Source organism: Thamnophis sirtalis, unplaced genomic scaffold, assembly GCF_051295495.1.
Source record: "Thamnophis sirtalis isolate CommonGarterSnake01/CBP01778 unplaced genomic scaffold, rThaSir2_p1.2 scaffold_7, whole genome shotgun sequence".
Taxonomy (NCBI): Eukaryota; Metazoa; Chordata; class Lepidosauria; order Squamata; family Natricidae; genus Thamnophis; species Thamnophis sirtalis.
This window is the reverse complement of record NW_028261387.1, coordinates 71,825,887-71,845,182: the sequence shown is the minus strand read 5'-3', so window position 1 is coordinate 71,845,182 and position 19,296 is coordinate 71,825,887. Positions and strand designations below refer to the sequence as shown.

The following is a 19,296-nucleotide window of genomic DNA, read 5'->3' as shown; positions in this document are numbered from 1 at the left end:
GCAGGAATGGGGAGCAAATCATTACATCTAAAAAATCACAGGCTATCTATAATTTAAAGTTAATCTCAGTATAGATACTAGGTGCTAAACACAGTTAATTAATGACAAATTTTGCTGAACATTTAGTACCCAGATAATGGCTGTTCTCCTGACTCTGATAAAAACCATTAGCCTTATGATGTCTTGTAGTGTGCAAAACCATGATTTGGTTTAATTATGGCTTATTGAATCAACCACAACTGGGTTCATATCTCATATAAAATTAGAATTATTAGATGAATGTTCTATTTCAAGTTCATATAACATCCAGGACATCACAACCTTTTTCCGTTTATAAAAGATTTATTTGTGGAAAGCTACTAACCCTAAAATAACCTGAGCACAGCTGGGGGAAAGAAGAAAAGGAAATATTTCGCACATCCTGAAAATCCAAACAAGCTATATTATAACTTATTGTGTGGTATGAACCCAGTCAGACTATTCAGTACATAGAAACAGAGGAGAAATTTGTTTAGTACATATTCAGATCACTATTCAAACTGAAATGCAATTCTTTTTTTTCTTTTTTCTCTTTTACTGTGGGTTTGAAAATACATAGATAGAACCATAGACAATACATAACTTTCTCTTTGTTTTTTCTTTCTGGACCCACAGAAACAAATTACACTCAGAATTAACAAAATTCCAAAGCATGGTTGAGACAATGACAACAAAGGAACAAGGGCAAAATTCAAACAAGTCTTTAAAAAGATTTTTTTTAAAACCAGACAAAACGTGAACCATAGAAACTACGTTGCCAGGAGGCACTCCAGAATAGATGAAATAAGCCCTCACACACACACACCTCACACATACAACTAGCAGCTGATTTGTGTTGGGCAGCAGTTGCTACACATGCACAGCTCTTTCTCTCGCTTCCCAAAAACCACCTGGCATTACTGGGGACTGTGGGCAGGGAGAAGGGGCTGGAGAAGCCAAGAGCCTCCATTCACCTGCATCTCAGCTTCCTGACTGGGGAGAGAGGTCCGGTTACACGTTAGTTCCCTGGCCCACAATTGGAGGACAGAAGGCCTGATTTAATCTTTTGGGACTCCCTGCCTTAAAGCAATTGGTGCCACTGAGCAAGGCAAAACCCAGAAGCAAAACAGGGAATTCACCCCTCGACACTCTAAGAAGGCAAGGAAATTAGACAAAGCATCATTTTCTGCCCATCCAGCATGGGGAGTTTAGTTTAGTTTAGTTTAGTTTAGTTTAGCTTAGCTTAGCTTAGTTTAGCTTAGTTTAACTTAGTTTAGCTTAGTTTAGCTTAGTTTAGCTTAGTTTAGCTTAGTTTAGCTTAGTTTAGTGTCATTGCACATGGTACAACAAAATTAAATGCTGTCTTCAGTGTACATTATAACTATTAAAATAAAAACACAAACATGCATTCTTTACATTCTATATAATTGAAATTGAAAACTCGATATTGCACTATACCATAGAATTCAATATGGTTAATGCCCTGGAATAAAAGCTCTTTTCCAGCATTGTTTTTATTATCCTGTACCATCTGCCAGATGGTAATAGTTCAAAAAAGGGTGCCCAGGATGAAATGGGTCTTCAAGAACTTTGAACTTTCTTAAGGGAGAGGGCAACCAATGATCCTCTGGGCAATGATGTTAACCCACGGGAGTGCTGTCCTATCTGCCACTGTGCAATTGGCACAGATGCAGTAAGTTAAAATACTGTCTATGGTGCAGCGATAGAAGGTCACCAGCAGTTTTTCATTCTGTTGTTGTTTCCTGAGAAGTCTCAGGTGGTATAATCTCTGCTGGGCCCTTTGCTGCAATGTGACTGCCCAGGTCAGGTTCTCTTTTAAGATAACACCCAGAAACATAAAGCTGGCCATGTTCTCTGCTCAGGCTCCATTGATAAGCAAAGGCTGGATGTCTGATCTATTCCTTCTGTATTTGTGTGCTACTGTAGTTCTCTGTGGAGTTAAAAAAAACAGGCACCTTTGAAAAGTTCCTGCTTTGAAGCTTGGATCTCAATTCCTCAGATTAAACTCCTGGAGAGGGAAGTCCACCAAAGGCTCACTTGTGCACACACAGACCCACAGTCACAAGAAAACAGAAGGGCAATTCTTTGAAACACACACTTTGCTCTGTTCAGCAATGTAATAGTAAATTCCAGAAAAGTTTTACACAGTGGTGGGTTTCAAAAAAATTTGAAACCTCTTCTGTAGGTGTGGCCTGCTTCCCGGGTCCACTGGTGGAACCTCTTCTAACCGGTTTGGTAGATTTCACAAACCGGTTCTACCGAATAGGTGCGAACTGGTAGGAACCCACCTCTGGTTTTAGATGAATTTTAGATGAATTAATGAAACGTATACAAAAATGCTGAATGTGGTGAAATGGGAGGATGCATATATGAGGCTATTAAATGTGTTCACTAGAAATAATGTCAATGAAAATATATTCAATTTTGATGTGATTTTTTTTTACAAAATAAACAAAAACAGAAATGGATTAAACCAAAAGTAAAATGGAAAAGTAAAATAAATTGAACTTGCCAGATTCACTTGCCTCTAAATAAGTTCAAGAGGCTACTAGGAGTCATTTCAGCTGCTTTTGCTCTTGATAACAATGGGCTGACTGCTGTTTCCATTCCCTGGATGCTGGGCAGATCTGCAAATGGATGACTTGTTTTGACAAAAACTTGAAGCCCCAAAACTGCTGGTGAAGCAGCCGTGCCCTCTTACTTCTAAAAGCAAAGTGGGCATGTTGCGTATTCATTCATTTCAACTTGTTCTGGCACCACTGCAAGGTAGAAGGATGTGACATGTGCACAGAAGCCTTTTTGGACTATTGCAAATGCCATTTGACATTCCCATTTCAGCCTTGTGAGGTAGTCCAGGCAAGAAGCACACTCAGAAATACTAGCTCTAAAATTATGATAAAGTTACATTAACAGAATCTTGCAAGTCTCAAAGTACAACTCTCCTCTCCCATCTTTATGGTCCTAAAAGCTAGGGAGGGTCCCTTCTCAGTTGTTTGGTATATCTCCAGTTCTTCTTCTGCAGACTGCTGGCACTTGTTTAACACTTTGTCTAATTTGTGGTTCTTCTACTGTCTCCCAAGGTCATTCTCACATACCATTACACACATAGGCCTAATCCTTTGTTTGAGAAGACACAATTTGCAGTGGCTTTTGGTTTGGTTTGGTTTGGTTTGGTTTGGTTTGGTTTGGTTTGGTTTGGTTTGGTTTGGTTTGGTTTATTGGATTTATATGCCACCCTTCACCCAAGGACTCAGGGGGGTGTACAACATTAAAAAACACATATTACAAAAGTTAAAAAAAATTAGATAGAGTATCCAAAAAACAAACCCAATTAAGATTAACAATAACATTTATAATAATAACATCCCCTGATAGATAGCATGGCCTGAATCCAGAAAATTACCATCTAAGTGTACCTACAAAAGGGTAATAATCACATTATTTCTGTTTATATCTTGTTCCTAGGTCGAAAAATTCCTAATGTGTTTGGAGAGAGACTGGACCACTTGGAAGAGGAGGTCAGGCGTCTCTCACAGTCTTATGATACCTTATACAATATGGTGAGTGGCTTGGGGGATCACCTGCGACTTGCCATCCAGGAAGATACGAGTAAAATGATTGGCTCTCTCATGAATAGTCCAACTGTTCCTGATTCAACCATGGGATTCGGAATCATTCCTGAGGGAATCGTGGATGCTGCAGACAAAGCTGAGCTCTCCCCCTATCCACCTGTGGGTGAGATTCTAGGCAAAGTGACTGAGATGAGCGATTCACTGAAAATCAAGACTAACCTACTTGAAGAAGTGCACGGCATGGTCCTAGATCATGATGGGCAGATCAAAAACTTAATGGAATCAGCTTGGCCTTCACCACTCACTTCAATTGATATGTTAGAAGAATATATAGACAACAGGCTTAGCAACCTGAGATTGGAGCTTTTGGATGGCTTTGAGAAAAAACTGATAAATATTCAGAGTACCTGTGATTACCAGATCAAGGAAGTAAAACAGCAGTGTGAGGAAGAGAAAGCAGCCAACCTCCGACTTCAACAGATCTTGGATGGCAAAGAACTAGAGATCAAAAAAGACATTTCTCAACTGGAAACACAGATCCATGGACTGACAGTTGTAGAAAACTGCTGCAGCAACTTGAACTACCTCACCAAACGGATGGATATTTTGGAAAAAGGCCTACATAGTATTTCTGAGTCTCAGAAGAATCTACATTCTAGGGTAGATAATGAATTGTCTCCCGACACGTTGGGGATCATCTTTGAAGGACGCTTTGTGGACCTTGAGGCTAGGCTGAATTTTACAGAGAGGGAAATAGGAAGTTGTTGTTCTAATGTAGAAGACACCATGAGAGGTTTGATGGGATCAGAGCTAGATGGCACAAAAGCTCTTTTTGAAAACAAAATTACAACCTTGGAAGAAAGGCTCATAACTATTGTAGGAGATGTGAATAATGTCAGTTCTGCAGTGGGGCTAGATGGAGCTGTAATGCCATTCTTGGAAGGAGAGCTTGCTACTATAACAAGGGAAACAGAAGAGAAGATGGAAGTACTACAGAGCCAACTGACTAACTTGGAGACCACTTGCTTGTTGGGTTGCACTTCCAAATCCAAAGATGTAGAAATCTTCCGTACAGAGATAGAAGACTGCCAAAACAAGAATCAAGATTTACTGCTAAGGATGGACAGCAACTCAGATCTGCTGCATAAACTCAATATTACTATCTTGGAGATGCAGAGACGGATAGAGGAGGAAACAGCTGGAACCTTGCAAGGTGAGATCACATTATTAAAGATCAATTTGAACACCATGACTAAATCTCTAACTGGGCTGAAGGATTCTGTTTCCCAGTACTCTGACTCAGTACTGCATGTTAACTCATCCTTGGATGATCATGAGCGTAAGATAGAAGATGAGGTCCATTCACTTCAAGAAATGATCAGTAATCAAGATTCCCAGCTTTTCTTCAGTAACAAGCGTGTCTTGAACCTAAAGGGAGACCTTGAAAGGCTGAGATCCAGGATCATCAATGACTTGAGCAACTGCAAAAGTCTGGCTCTCGGCCTGCAGAAAGAAGTGCTCCAATTTGATGACCGTGTGGCCCAAATAGAAGATACGTGTGGCCGATTGGGCAGTGTGACAGGAAGCCTGGAACACATCAGAAATGAACTGGAAAACAATGCAGGAAGTATGTGGGGTTACATGAATCATATTAACAAAACTTTAGCTACTCACTCTGAGGAAATAACGGTGCTCAAGAATAACTTGTTGGATTGCCAAGCAAAAATTACAGAACTATCTGAAGATGTTGGTCTTCTAGAAGGCAAGCTGAAAAACAACCAACATTAGTTTATATTGGGTCCAAAGTATACCTAACTTATATCATACAGACTCCAAAGAGATGGTACCAGGATTTTTGTTTTATTTTGGTTTTCAAGAGGGGGAAGGTCACTAAACTTTAAAAGCTGCTATAGTCCTTTCCCTGATTTCTTCGGTATGGTTTTTTAAAATTACAATTTAAGTATCTTTGCCATTAACTGTTCTTTCTACAGATATTTACCAACTGTACTTACATAGCAAAGTGCCTTCCCATATTTCAGGTCATATTTACCTTATATTTCCAATACATAGTTCATTTCAAGAGGAAACTGGAGACAGATCTTTTTTAAAAATGGTTTCTTTGCTTTGGGAATAAATCACAATTTAATACTTAAGGATTGAAATAAAGAAACCCAATATCTGTCAAATGTATTCATCTACTGGAAGCAAAAATCTTTTCAGAGGCCATAGTACAATACCTAGAGCAGTGATGGTGAGCCTTTTCAGCACTGAGTGCCCAATCAGAACATGCGTGCCGGCATGCCGGCATACTGGTTTCCATCACATGCTGGCACATGCATACCTGTTTTTGGACCATTTTTTCAGGCCATTTTTCAGAGCCATTTTCAGGGTGATTTTTGGCCTGGTTTGGGGGGTGTTTTTCAGGGAGTTTTCAGGGTGTTTTGTCAGGCCAAAAAGGGCTTGAAAGGGGCCCAGAAAATGCCCCCAAAATGGCTTAGGTTTGGGGCATTTTTAGGCTGTTTTGGGGGCGTTTTTCAGGGATTTTTTGGAGTGCTTTCAGATTATTTTTGAAGCAAAAATGTCCTGAAAAGGGCCTGAAAAATGGCCATTTTTCAGGACATTTTCAGGCACTCTGTTGCCCACGAAGAACAGCTGGCAACAGCACGTGTGCTCACAGAGAGGGCTCTGTGTGCCATCTCTGCCATGCGTGCCATAGGTTCACCACCATAAATCTAGAGTCATGTGACGGCTCTGATTTAAGGTAAGACTTCCTCTACCCATTTTATATACCCCCCAATCTCCAATATATTGGAATTCTACATGATAGCATCAAAGTTAATGCGAACTTCTGGGGTATTCATGTAGGTCAGTGGCATGATAAGAGTTGTAAAAGATAAAACAATGCCCTTGTATAGAACATATTTTCGCTTCTTTTTGCATTGTCCTACAATAATCAAACTGAATTTTTCAAGAAAACTGTGCAATCTGACTTTGCATGAAGGATGGTAAAGCGCGGGTCACTGATTTAGATCCAATAGGTAGCTTGTTGCAATCCTAGGAACAAAAGAAAAGAAAGTATGCATAATATAGTGTTGTAGCATTACTATACTGTTGCTTCTTATTTTTGTATAAAAATGGAAGAAGTTCAGTTGCACAAGATAATTATTATTGTACCCATTGTATTTTAATCTGATTTCTTCTTGGGCACTCTTGAACAACCAATTCCTCTTCTGTTTATTCTCATTTATTTATTTTTGAGAATGATTCCTTTCAAAGGAATTGCTCTTAAGCTAATGTAACAGCAATGGCATGTAACAATCCAATTTAGTTTAGTTCACATTTACTTCATTTCAATTAATCTACATGTAGAAGCAAATATTCTTCAAAATTCATATTATTCCCCGTTCAGCAATACAGAAAGTGTTTATGTTTGTAGGGGTGTGTGGGAAACATGCATAAAATACATACATTAGTGGAAATATCAGACAAATATATTTTAATGTCATATAAAAATTATAAGCAATATTGATGTAATATATTTAACTTTAAAAGGAATTTTTTTTGACCCAAACTGAAACAGAATCACGGTGAACCAAATTTAAGACTGAGAAATAAGAAAAGTCAAACTTAATGTATTAATCCATTGCTATGTATGACTACCGCTTGATGCTCAAGAGAATGTCAGAAGAACACAGCTTCAGATAAACCTCAATAAGAGGTTATTGAGGTTAATTTTGTTCTGCAGCTGAAAGTCTCTTCTATACTATTCTCCTATGATTGGACCCATTTTTATATTTTTGCTTCCACATGAAGACTACATGAAATTACTGGGAAATTCGCACAATATTACATAACATTACATACTGGCTAGAGAATATGTTTCATAGAAGGGCTTGCCATTCAGTAATTAAGAACAAATTAGATTGGCTCCCATGTAATAGTTACAAGCCGTTGGATTCAGAGTAGGAAAGTGTTCTGGATCCAGCATGGGTTTTCTAATAGTACCCGTGACTGTGACTATTTTAATTCATACGGCCCACACTAGGTCTGAAGGGCCCTTCCTCCTTTGGATCCAAAAATCTGCCCTTCTACTTGCGACTCCTAAAAGAGCTAGTTTCTATATGTACCTTCTTCACACAATACACAACTATGTGTATTGGTGGATTGATTTTGTGCGATCAAGCTGACCTCAAGTGTTAGTAGACACATAAATTAACATTCTTGAAGGATGTCACTGACCTGGTCCTTCAAGATTTTCACCCATCACTCCTATAATCAAGTCCCCCCACTTTATTGCAGGTTGTTCTCTTTCCTTCCACCTCTCCCAGCATTAGAGATTTCTGAAGCGGTCTAGTCCTTGCATAAAATGTCCGAAATATAATTTGAACCTGGTCATTTGTGCCTCAGGTGACAACTCTGGATGGAAAACTGTGCTTGTGTTTATATGAAGAAATGGAAGTGTAAGCAAGACTGTACATAGTTATTGCGGCAAGATGTATTTTTTCCTTTTCAGCTCATTTCCTAACCCTTCTCTTAGCTAATTCGCAACCTTTATCCTAATCAATTGCTAATGAAGAGGATCAAGAGATGCTTTCCTAGTGTACTGTAGCTTCATAGTTAAGTTGCTAGTTCCTTTTGTTGTTCTTCTTTTTCTTTTTTGGTCTAGCAGCCCAATGGGCAATCAGGAATGATCTACTCTTACTGATGAATGGTACCCAAGAAATTAATCCAAATTGATAATTTTATTCCAGTGCACAAAAACTGCCCCTTCTGATAATGAAATAATGAGCAAAATTGAAAATCAAAGAAGAAAGTTAATACTCTTAATGAAAACGAACAAATTATCCTAGTGCATCTTGTATTTTTCTAGAGGAATTTAGGTTTATTAGGAAAAAAAAATCTTTCCAGCCTAACCTTTGCTCTAAACCAGAGTATATTCCATTCATCTTTCCCTTTTTTTTTTACCTTGCAGAGTTGTTGTAAAGATAATGTGCATGAAATGCTTTGAAACACTTGAAATCAGCTATGTAAATGTTGCTTTTATTAAACTGAGAAAATATATCACATTATGTCAGACAGTATAAACATATGTACTGAAAGTTATCCCATCAGAAAGGGATTTGAAACCTTTATGTTATTTATCCTCAAATTCCAAGCCCCCCAATAGAGCAATTAAGTGTTATTCTGCAAGTAGAACTGGATGGCCCTATTATCAAGGAAGATTCAATGGCTGCTTCGGGCAACAGATCAGGGCATTAATTAATATTGATCTCAGGACTTCATCCAATGCCCTCCTGATGCAAATCTAAGAGAAATCCGCTATCTCAGTGTTACATTCTGAGGGCTCCTCAGATAAAGGTGAGACTGCAATTCCATAGTGTTGCCTTGGTTCCTTGCTCCGAGAAGCCCCAATATGGCATCTAATAGCTTTCCTCCAACAGCAGCAACCCTGTAGAGCAGGGCTGTCAAACCTATGTCACGGTGGTGTCACATGATGTATCGCAACTTCCCCCACTATTTGCTAAACCAGGTATGGGCATGGCCAGCGCTTGACGCATCTGACTCATGGGCCTTGAGTTTGATAGTGCTGTGGAGCATATGCGAGACCCAAATAATACATTAAAAGCATGTAAAATTAAGCAAAAATACATTCAGAAAGTGGTAGGTGAGTGAGGTCACTATGGCAACCCATCTAGGATGCTGAAGAGATGACAGTGTCTTGATAAGATGAGAGCAATTGGCAAGCCTTGTGGCTCAGGCCAGTAGATTAACAACACCAGTATGTTCTAGGCCTCCCCTCAAATAGACCTGACAACTTCTCCACTCTTATGTTTGAATTTGGTGGCATTAGTTATGAGTGATATCCTGAACTCAATCCACTTTTTCGGAAACATTCTGCACTCCCTGTGAAGAGGGCACTGGTTTCACTCTTTCCTCCTCTCTTTTGTGCAACAAATTCTCATCGGGTGGTGGTGTGAAGAGGTTGGAACTTATTAGTGGTTTCATAATCAACGGTTTTGGCCTGGCAATTGATCTTATTGTATATACATTTACCAGAAGTAACTATAACTGGTTTCAATTAAACTTACGCTTAAGTTATCTAGTATTTTGAACATGAAATATAAGTTCAGCATTCTGAGTTGAAGTCTCCACTTTCTATGAAAAAAAATTAGAGACACTTATGAAATTATAATTGCATCCTGTTTACTTCCAGGCATTGGAGATACTACAGTTCTAATGTGGAGGTTGTAATTGGTTTATCATTAATGAATAGACCAATTTGACAATTGCATAACCTCTTCCCTTTTTCTTGGAAGTATTATTACATTAGTTTCTATCACATGCTATTGGAGTGACCTCTATTAAGAATTACAGAACATAATATACCTTCCATTTGTCAATTCCAGACTCCAAACTTGTAGTTAATCCATTTTCAGACCACCAATTTACAAACTAAAGGTTTTTTTTCCCCTGAAGTGTTTGAGAAAGAAGGCATTATGTCAACTTGTGAAAGTTTCAAATTTATTTGTTGTTTCTGGTAGATTGTGACCATAATTGTAACAATAATGATAACCTTGTTTAGTCTGGTTGTTGTTGTTTTTTTAAATGTACATTTGTTTATAGTTAAAACCGAACAATTGTTTCTATTGGGGGTAGGGGAAGAGAGGAAACTCTCACCACTTTTTCCAGAATTGTATTACTGTAACATCTTCTAAAGATATATTCTCAGAAAACTATACAGACATTTAAGATATTGAGACAATGGAAAAAAACTGACCAGCAATGTTATTTTCTGGATCATTGGTAAAAAAAATATGGAAGAAATGTGTAGATATAGCTATAATTTATATTTTATGGAAGTAACATTTCAATTTGCAAAATCACGCCATTACCAAACCAAGAGAGAATTACACCACTGAAAGGAAGTCTAGGTTTGTAAAAAAAAAAATGCTCATATGTACACATTTGGAATCAATCACTATAATTTAAACAGAAGAACATCTCTTCATTATGGGCAAACTCATGACCAGGTATTTGGGATGCTTCTCCCTCCCCCTGTGGAAATTAAAATTCTCCCCATTCTTTGATTTTTTTAAAAACTAAGGATTTGATTGGACAAATCTTTCAAAAGGAGACCTTTTTTCCCCTAAAGTAGAATACATCAGCTTTCAGTTTTGAAAAATGATATCTTAGATCCTCCAGCCTGCACAGATCCAGCATGGCAATTGGTTTTGAGTTAGGATTCTTTTATTTAGCTCTTCAGTCTTCAAACCCAAAATCTCAATTATATATTTGTTTTTTGGGGGGAACCGAAATGATGTGCCCCTATAATCTCCAGGAACTGTGTTCAGCCCAATGATATATTAATCATTTAATTTATAATGCAAGGCCAAAAACAAACTAACAAACAAATCACATTCTGGTTTAGTATGCTGGACATCTGGCCAATCGCAATCCATTTGTACAAATCAGATTGATAAACTCGATAATGTTCAAATCCGAATTCAATAAGTGCTGATAACATTCTGAATCTTATTACACACTAATTTAGCATATTAAAAACTAAGTTATCAAATACGAAACTGTAGCTACAAGTAAGTTTTCAAATGTACAGGATTCTTCAAGTTAAGTATGCACTAATGTACTATTCACATCACATGTGATGTTAAAATGAGGTTTATAAAGTATTGGGATTAAGAATGGGAAGTCATTGTTGCTTAGGATACCACATAGCAACAGGGATGACAGAGAACACTTTTTCCTAGTGTTCTCTTCATATGAAAATAGTTTCTGCAGTTTTTCAGAGTTTGGAGCTGAGACTCTTTATGTCATTTGCTACCTGATGCTTTAAACTCATGCCAAACTTTGGAATGCCAGCATATCTAGCATATATTTCATAACGAGAAATCATCTCCTCTTGATAGAAAACAAGGTATGTATAATGAAGACCATAAGAAATTCATAGAGCGTTGCAAATAGATGGCTCATAGGACATGAGTGAAGTATCACTTTTGTTCATTGTATCTCCATCTACATTTAACGAAGGAGGAAATCATGTGTGAAGTAGAACAAGAACTGGTCCCCTGAATTCAATTTTCATTAAATTCACAGCAAAACTATAAATGGGGAGGAGGGGGAATCTGCACAAATCTTACAAAACGAGTGATTTTTGCTTATTGTATTGCACTTTTTCCATCTTTATTATTGGTGCTCTTGTGATAAAGAATATATAATCTTTATTTTCAGAACTACCGTGCTAATGGACATTTGGTGTTTTGACTATATCACTAACAAAGTCATTATAAAAATATATATAATAGTTCATAAAGAAAAGCATTTGGCGGCCATTAATTACCATAAGGTCAGAGACTACATTTTTCTTTTATCATCATGAATTAAAATATCCCATTGCAGCAAGTCACAGTATTCATGCCTGTTGCTACATTCAAGAGAGAGAGTTGAGGATTCAGAAGAGACTCTGTAAAACCAGGGGTCTAGTTCAGAGCAGCAATAGAGAATATTTTTTTAAAAAAGTCACAGTACTTAGAAGTAATGTTTAAAGAATGCTCTACCCATATTAGATAATACTGTAATCAACAAAAGCAGCAGAGTATTGAAAGCATTATGAAAAGGGCATCATTTCTTGTAGAATACTAACGTCTAGGTGAAATGTGGTTTACTAGATTTTAAAGCACTGTGCTGGTGAGTAGAATAATAATCTGTATAAGCTGCTTATCTTCAAGCCCCTGAGTTATGTTGACCCCCCAAACACTGGGGGATGAAAGGCGTGGACGCTTTCAGCCCTTATTAACATCATGAAGCCTATTTGCAATCTAAGAATAAAGACTAGAGTACAATCACTTAAAAACATCACAAATACACATTTCTTGAAAATACAGCATATAAGTTAAATCTGGGGTTGAAAGATCACATTTCCACACGAGATGCTCCTTACTACAAATGTACATCTTTTTTAAAGGCTAAGGAAGGTTGCATACTGGATGAGAAACAGCAAGCTTTATTTTGCTGCCCATCCATCACATTGGAGGACCAAAAGTTAAGGATTCTTTGGGAATCTGAAGAATCAGACAAAGTCTTCAAAGTCTACGGTAGGCAGGAGTGGTTTCCAGTAAAAGAATTGGCTGAACTCTGGAGAAGCCATGGAAGCATTCATATCTTTGCCAATAGGTGGAAAGAGAAATTCTACCACTTCACCCAGGCGCTCATACCTAGAAGAGGACACGAACAATTAAAGAGAACAAGCATCTTTTCTTGCACATTTATAGTTTCAACGTACCCAACTTTCCTAAATTGTATTAAGAAAGCAAATCCAGGTAGTCCTGGTATAATTGGTGGCTTAGCAACTTTTCATAGTTATGCAGGACCCGTTTAAAAAATTGCAACAATGGGTTAGCTGCCCCATTGCTGGGTGGGCGCGGCCATGGGGGATGTGGCCTAGTCGGCCTCCTGCACCAAGGGGTGTGTGTGTGCCCTCACCAGGCTCCAGAGCTTTCCTTGAGCCTCCGGGAGGGTGAAAACTGTTTTCCCCAACCTCCGGATGCCCTCCAGAGGCTGGAAACAGGCCTGTTTCTGGACTTCTGAAACCTCTGGTAGGCCCATTCCCCCCCACTCTTGAGCCTCTGCATGGGCCCTGCACTTTGCTGGTATGATGAACGGGCCACATGGAGACTCCTGGGATGGGAAGGGTGGAATGGGCATGGCAGGGTGGGCTTGGCCAGCTAGGGATGGTATTTGGGGGTTCACTGAACTGGGCAGAATCCTAGCTAGAGGCTTGACTGAACCTGTGCAAACCCCCAGCAGCCCACTCCTGGGACCCCCCAAAACAGGCACTTATGATCTGGATTTGAAGTTAGGATGGCTGGCTCCCTTCTGAAATGATCACAATTTGGGCGCTTGCCAATTGGCTCGCATTTATAGCTGTTTGCATCATCTCACAGAGACATGATTATGATTTACGTTTTTTTTGCCAGAAACTGGCATTTATTTCCTGTTTCTGGCACACACAAAAAACAACTACCACTCATGGCAGATAATCAGTTTATTTAATAACTATTGCAAAAAACCTCATAAAATTAGATTGATCTCATGGTGACCCATTTAATGACCAGCATTATCTATGACTATAATGTTGGGTTCGATTACGCTTATAAGTCGAGGGCTACCTGTATTTACTCATGTTGTTTATTTATTATTTTAATATTAATAAATGCAATTATACTCTTACGTCCATCCTATGCACATACTCCTGAACTATGGATCTCCGATTAAACCCATTACAGAGATTTCCAATAATAGTGGTAACCCATAATAAGCTTTTTTTGGTTGCGATATCATTTTTAGGAACATTTGCCATATAATACACTGACATTGCCATTAATGCTTCCATAATTTCCTCTATAGATGCTAGTGCACAGTCTGAAGGCCCAGGTTACATGTAGCCTTTGAAATTACATCCAAAGTGCCTTCAGAAGTTGTAAAAATTATAGAATAATTGTAAAAATTAGAATAGGGAAATGGTACTTTGTTTAAGTTTAGTAAAACCTGAACTTATAAAATATATGTTTAAATTCGATAAATTTTATTTTTGCCCTTGCTATTTCTACTTTTTAGAAAGAGCCAAGGCAAAAATAAAATTGATGTAATTTAAATGTAGATTAGGTTTTATAAGTTCAGGTTTTATTAAAGTTTTCTCCCAATTGTGTTGGATTTGGATGGAGTGCTGGGAAAACCTTTTAGAATGTATCCAACAGGATTGCATTCAAATCCAGCACAATTAGGAGAAAGCTTTATGTCTGTGCTGTATATGATTGAATGATGTTGGTAGAGGTGAAAAATGTTTCAGCTGAATCACATGATAAAGAACCCTCTCACTGCATAGTTTTGCCCTATATTAGCCATTTACACGTTTTGTTTTAAGCAAATTGTTTTTTACAACTTCAAGGTGCTTTACAGACTGAGAAAGAATGGGCTGATTTGCAAACTTACGTGGACTTGGTAATTTTTATGAGTTCCTGGGTCAATTCCCCTTTGGGATTTACAGTGAATATGCGGGATTCTGGCAATGCCACTTCCTTGTAAGCATAGACATCCTGTTGAAGAAATCACAAGCAGCATATATGTCAAAATAATAATAATCATCATCATCCTCATAATCATAATCATCAAAGGTAAGATATTTCCTTTATACATTCCCTTTACTACACATGTTCCTCATTCTGCTGATACTCACAGTTAGTCTGTTCCCAAACGCAGCATGAAAAGGCCGGCTATTGGGACCAAATAAATTTCGGATATCTGTCAGACAGGCAATTTTGAACACTTCTGGCTTCTTCTCAATTACTTCCCTATAAAGCAATGGATAAATAGTTTAGAAAGGTGAACTGCTTTTCCCTCTTCCTGGTCAAGTACTTATGAATTTAAATGGAGGAGGAAGTAATGGTAAAGTACTAATTTCCAGCACCTGTTTACCAAGTTGTAATTCCAGATGCAAACCAAAATTTTAATTTACAGCTTTCATCTTCCTCCTTATGTAGAATCATAATCAATGAATTCCAGGTGATACTTATTCAAACATCCCATCCTTCCACTACTAGGCATCTCTGTGATCTCCGAAGAAAGCAGTAAAACAGTGCTCACTCAATGTAAGACACACCCACCCTCTTCCATTACATGGAAATACTTACCTGTGAAATGCTGAGAAGAGGCTGCTAGGTGCAAGCAGGATTGGTCCTTTGGGGAGCACCCAACCTTGGTCATTGACACATTCTAAATATCCTTTGGTGATGTGGGCCATGCCAATAGCTCTGGCTGAACAATAGAGAAACTTGTATCCGTTGCTAGAATGGAGATGATACCAAATGGAATAAAGCCATTTTGCTTAACAGCCCTCTCATCTGATCTCCCTCTCCAATAGGAATGGTACAACTGCTTTTGTTCCTGATCAGCTCTTACAACTGGGTCAAAGGGACACACATTTGAAAGCAATAGAACAAAGTAATATTCTCTGAGTATTTCTAAAATACCTCTCCACATCAAATACAGGTGGTCCTCGACTTATAGTAGTTCATTTAGTAACAATTCAAAGTTACAACAGCACTGGAAAAAGTGACTTATGACCATTTTTCACTTTGTAGGTTGATCATGTGATCAAAATTGAGATGCTTGGGAATTGATTCGTACTTATGACCATTGCTGTGTCCCAAGATCATGTGGTCTCCTTTGACAAGCAAAGTCAATGGGGAAGCCAGATTCATTTAACAGTCATGTTACTAACTTATCAACTACAAGTGATTCACTTAACAACTGTGGCAAGAAAGGTCATATAATGGGGCAAAACTCCCTTAAGAAATGTCTCACTTAACAATAGAAATTTTGGGCTCAATTGTGGTCGTAAGTTGAGGACTACCTGTATATTTGTTCTTCAAATGAATATTTCCCTACTTTAGTGTTCTTTTATGGTCTGCATTAGGCCACCGTCCTTCCCCCTGCAAAATCCAAATAAATCTGGGATCCTATAATAGATATAATGTTGCCAATCAAATTTGATTTCCCACCACAGTGTCACTATAGGCAAATAAGGTGAATAAATTACTATGAAGAAATTATTATGATTCCTTCAAGTTAAATTCAACACATGGAGAATTTTTGGACATATAGCTTGGGGCTGTATAGAAATGGTTTGTCATAAACTATCATCCTTTTTTTATGACTTCCCAGTCTAACCTAGCCCTGGGATTTCCTTTTGGCATCCCAACCAAGTACTAACCATGTCCAACCCTACTTTGCTTTTGGAGGGGGGGGGAGGATTTGCTCAAATCAGCAAAATGTTGCAATTTGGCTAGGTTTTAATCATGTAGTTGATACCAAAAGCAATATTTTCAAGACAATGCTTCCTAAATAATTGAATAGCAACAAATGCATTTTTAATAGATTTTAATAATCCTCTTGCGTGAGCAGCGGGAGTGCAGGTACATGTGTGCTCCATGTGTGTGGGCGGTGGGCATGTGTGCAAGCCGCCTGCACAAATGGAGTTGTGCTTGCTTGCTGGCCACTCACGTGGAATGAAACCCCCCCCCCCACCGCTGGTCCGCAAAGCCAGAAAGGTTGGGGAACTCTGACTTAGACTATCTAATTGATTAAGTCAGGCAGATGCATGATTTTCAATGGCTAGTATGCAAGAAGATTCTTTTAACTTTCAATAATAAAGTTAATCTTTCAAAAATAACAAAAGATTCAATCTTCATGAGATATAGAAATAGCAATAGCAGTTAGACTTATATACCGCTTCATAGGGCTTTCAGCCCTCTCTAAGCAGTTTACAGAGTCAGCATATTGCCCCCAACAACAATCCGGGTCCTCATTTTACCCACCTTGGAAGGATGCAAGGCTGAGTCAACCCTGAGCCGGTGAGATTTGAACAGCCGAACTGCAGAACTGCAGTCAGCTGAAGTAGCCTGCAGTGCTGCATTTAACCACTGCGCCACCTCGGCTCTCTATGCATCACACATCATCAGCAGTCACCTTATATAACAATAACCTATCTAAAAATATTTTGCTTGCTGGCATATGTGTAACAAAAAGGAGAGCTAGCTTGACTTGCCTTGGAAGTGGGAATTGGGATCTAATATTTTAAAAGGATCAGCAAGTTAATAGAGTTATTGTTGTACACTATAGTGTTATCTTCATATCACTGAACTACCAATACCTACAGATGGATTTTATGGAAGAGCTTAGCAATGCCTTGATGAGTCCAGTCTTTCCCAAGATGTGGCAAGATATGCCCTAGAGCATCAGACCTGATGAGGAAAAAAACAACCAAGTATATGATGAACTCTACACAATGTAACTGCAAGTTATTCTATATATGACGCAACAGTGATAGCAGAATGTTCATAACTGGACATGCAGTGACATGTTTCAAGATAACCAATTCTAAAATGGATGTTTTTTGTTTTGGTTTCAGCCCACTAAGAGCTTAAGCAAGCCAGGTTGTTTCTGTTTTTCCCCCCAGAATGATCAATGAAACTCTTTAGTCCATATAAGTTATGTATTTTGAGTAGAAACAGGTTGACCCTTTGATTTTGATTTTGTTTAACTTGCATAAATCTCTATGCCAGTCTAATTTTCTCTGTGATGCTTGCTATGTCCCAGCAGCATTCACGACATCTATTGCTATCTCTCTCCTTCCACTGCCTAGAGCGGCAATTCTCAATCTTGGCAATTTGAAGATGTATGGACTTCAACTTCCAGGATTTCCCAGCTAGCATGTTGCCAAGGATGAGCAACACTGGCTGAGATTTTCAGCATCCTCTTCCTGTTGTTTTTCTGCAGGCATTGGTGAGATGTATTTACTCCTTTCTCCCATTCTAGCAACTGCAATAACTTGCAAACACATTTACAGTTTCTGGGATAAAAATGCTTGGTTGCAAAATTGCTAGTATGCTATCCTTTCACCAGTGGTGGGTCCAGCGTCCACCACATGAACGTGTGTGCATGCGTCCATATTTCTTGCAATGCTCCTGTGAGCCTCCGCAATGCTTCAGCTGCTCGGCGGAGCATGGGCAGGTGCTGTGCGCTCCGTGTGCATGCGCGGAAGCACCAAAGAGCTCAAATACAGATAAGGAGCTCGGGCAGGTGAGTGGGCCCTCCGAAGCACCATACCGGAATGGTGCCCAGTGCTCCAGGCAGGCACTGGTACGCCCATATTGGGGCATACCGCCTACAACCCACCACTGCCTTTCACCATCATAAAGCAAATGTTAAACACTCAAGGAAAACATGCATCATATCTAGAAAGCTTTCCCTGAAAGCAATCATTCACATGTCTTTTGTAAACTGTGAAGTTGGGGGAATGGGGGGGGGGTTAAAAAAATTCATCACCATCTGAAGTTCAGTTAGATCATAGATTAAGTAACTAGTGAACTCAGAGAAATGTGTGCACATTCTCTACAAGCTTGGCAAGGCTGGCAAAAGTGTAGACAACTACAGATCACTTTTAAACCCCTTTGGGGAAATGGTAAGAGGAAATAATGGTGGCATGGAAGAGCCCACCGTCAAGTATTACAGGAAGCATTATTGCCAGTGGGAACCTACCTGGTGATGGTGCCATCAATATCCGAGATCACCACCTTGTCATACCAATTCCATAAGTAAATGTTAGCTTCACAACGACATGTGCCCTGGTACTGAGTGGTCACACTGAACACAACGTCATTGGGGCCGTCCCTCAGGTTCAGCTTTTTCTACAACAAAAGAAGAGGAAAAAGAAGCAATTACAGTATCTTTATTTAGAGCAGTGATGGCGAAGCTTTTTCCCCTCGGGTGCCAAAAGTATGTGCACTCGCGTGCACTATTGCTCGTCCATGCGTGCCCACATGCATAATTAAATCTCCCCCTGCATTCTGCCACCTGCACATGTGTGCACTGCCCACACACACACAAGCACATGTCTTTCTTGGAGCCTGGGGAGGGCACCACCACGTCCTCTGGAAGACCAAAAATCAACTGACATAGGGCAATGCCTCATGTGCCCTCAGATGAGGCTCTGCGTGCCACCTGTGTCACATGTGCTATAGGTTCATCATCGCAAATTTAGAGCATGGCATTTCTCAGAGCAGTTTTGTTAGTTATATGTCTAATTCCGTTTCTATTTAGAGGTGCCACA

General features: G+C 39.0%; 2 protein-coding genes across 5 annotated transcripts in view; one reads left to right on the top strand and one right to left on the bottom strand.

Moving 5' to 3' along the window:
• Positions 1–6,870, top strand: part of EMILIN3 (elastin microfibril interfacer 3) — a 37,840-nt gene extending 30,970 nt beyond the window's left edge. The window contains exon 4 of the mRNA XM_087720381.1: positions 3,505–6,870. Coding sequence (XP_087576507.1) covers positions 3,505–5,399 — 1,895 coding nt within the window. The 3' untranslated portion in view covers positions 5,400–6,870. The remainder of the gene's footprint in view (positions 1–3,504) is intronic.
• A 2,910-nt stretch (positions 6,871–9,780) lies between these two features.
• Positions 9,781–19,296, bottom strand: part of LPIN3 (lipin 3) — a 61,612-nt gene continuing 52,096 nt past the window's right edge. For 2 of the 4 annotated variants that reach the window (XM_087720379.1, XM_014064898.2), the window contains exons 15-20: positions 18,726–18,874; positions 17,342–17,428; positions 15,317–15,469; positions 14,863–14,977; positions 14,619–14,722; positions 9,782–12,841 (exon numbers count right to left, since the gene is read on the bottom strand). In XM_087720379.1, coding sequence (XP_087576505.1) covers positions 12,697–12,841; positions 14,619–14,722; positions 14,863–14,977; positions 15,317–15,469; positions 17,342–17,428; positions 18,726–18,874 — 753 coding nt within the window. In that variant the 3' untranslated portion in view covers positions 9,782–12,696. Of the gene's footprint in view, positions 12,842–14,618; positions 14,723–14,862; positions 14,978–15,316; positions 15,470–17,341; positions 17,429–18,725; positions 18,875–19,296 lie in introns of all 4 variants that reach the window. The other 2 variants (XM_014064972.2, XM_087720380.1) reach the window with 2 other exon arrangements.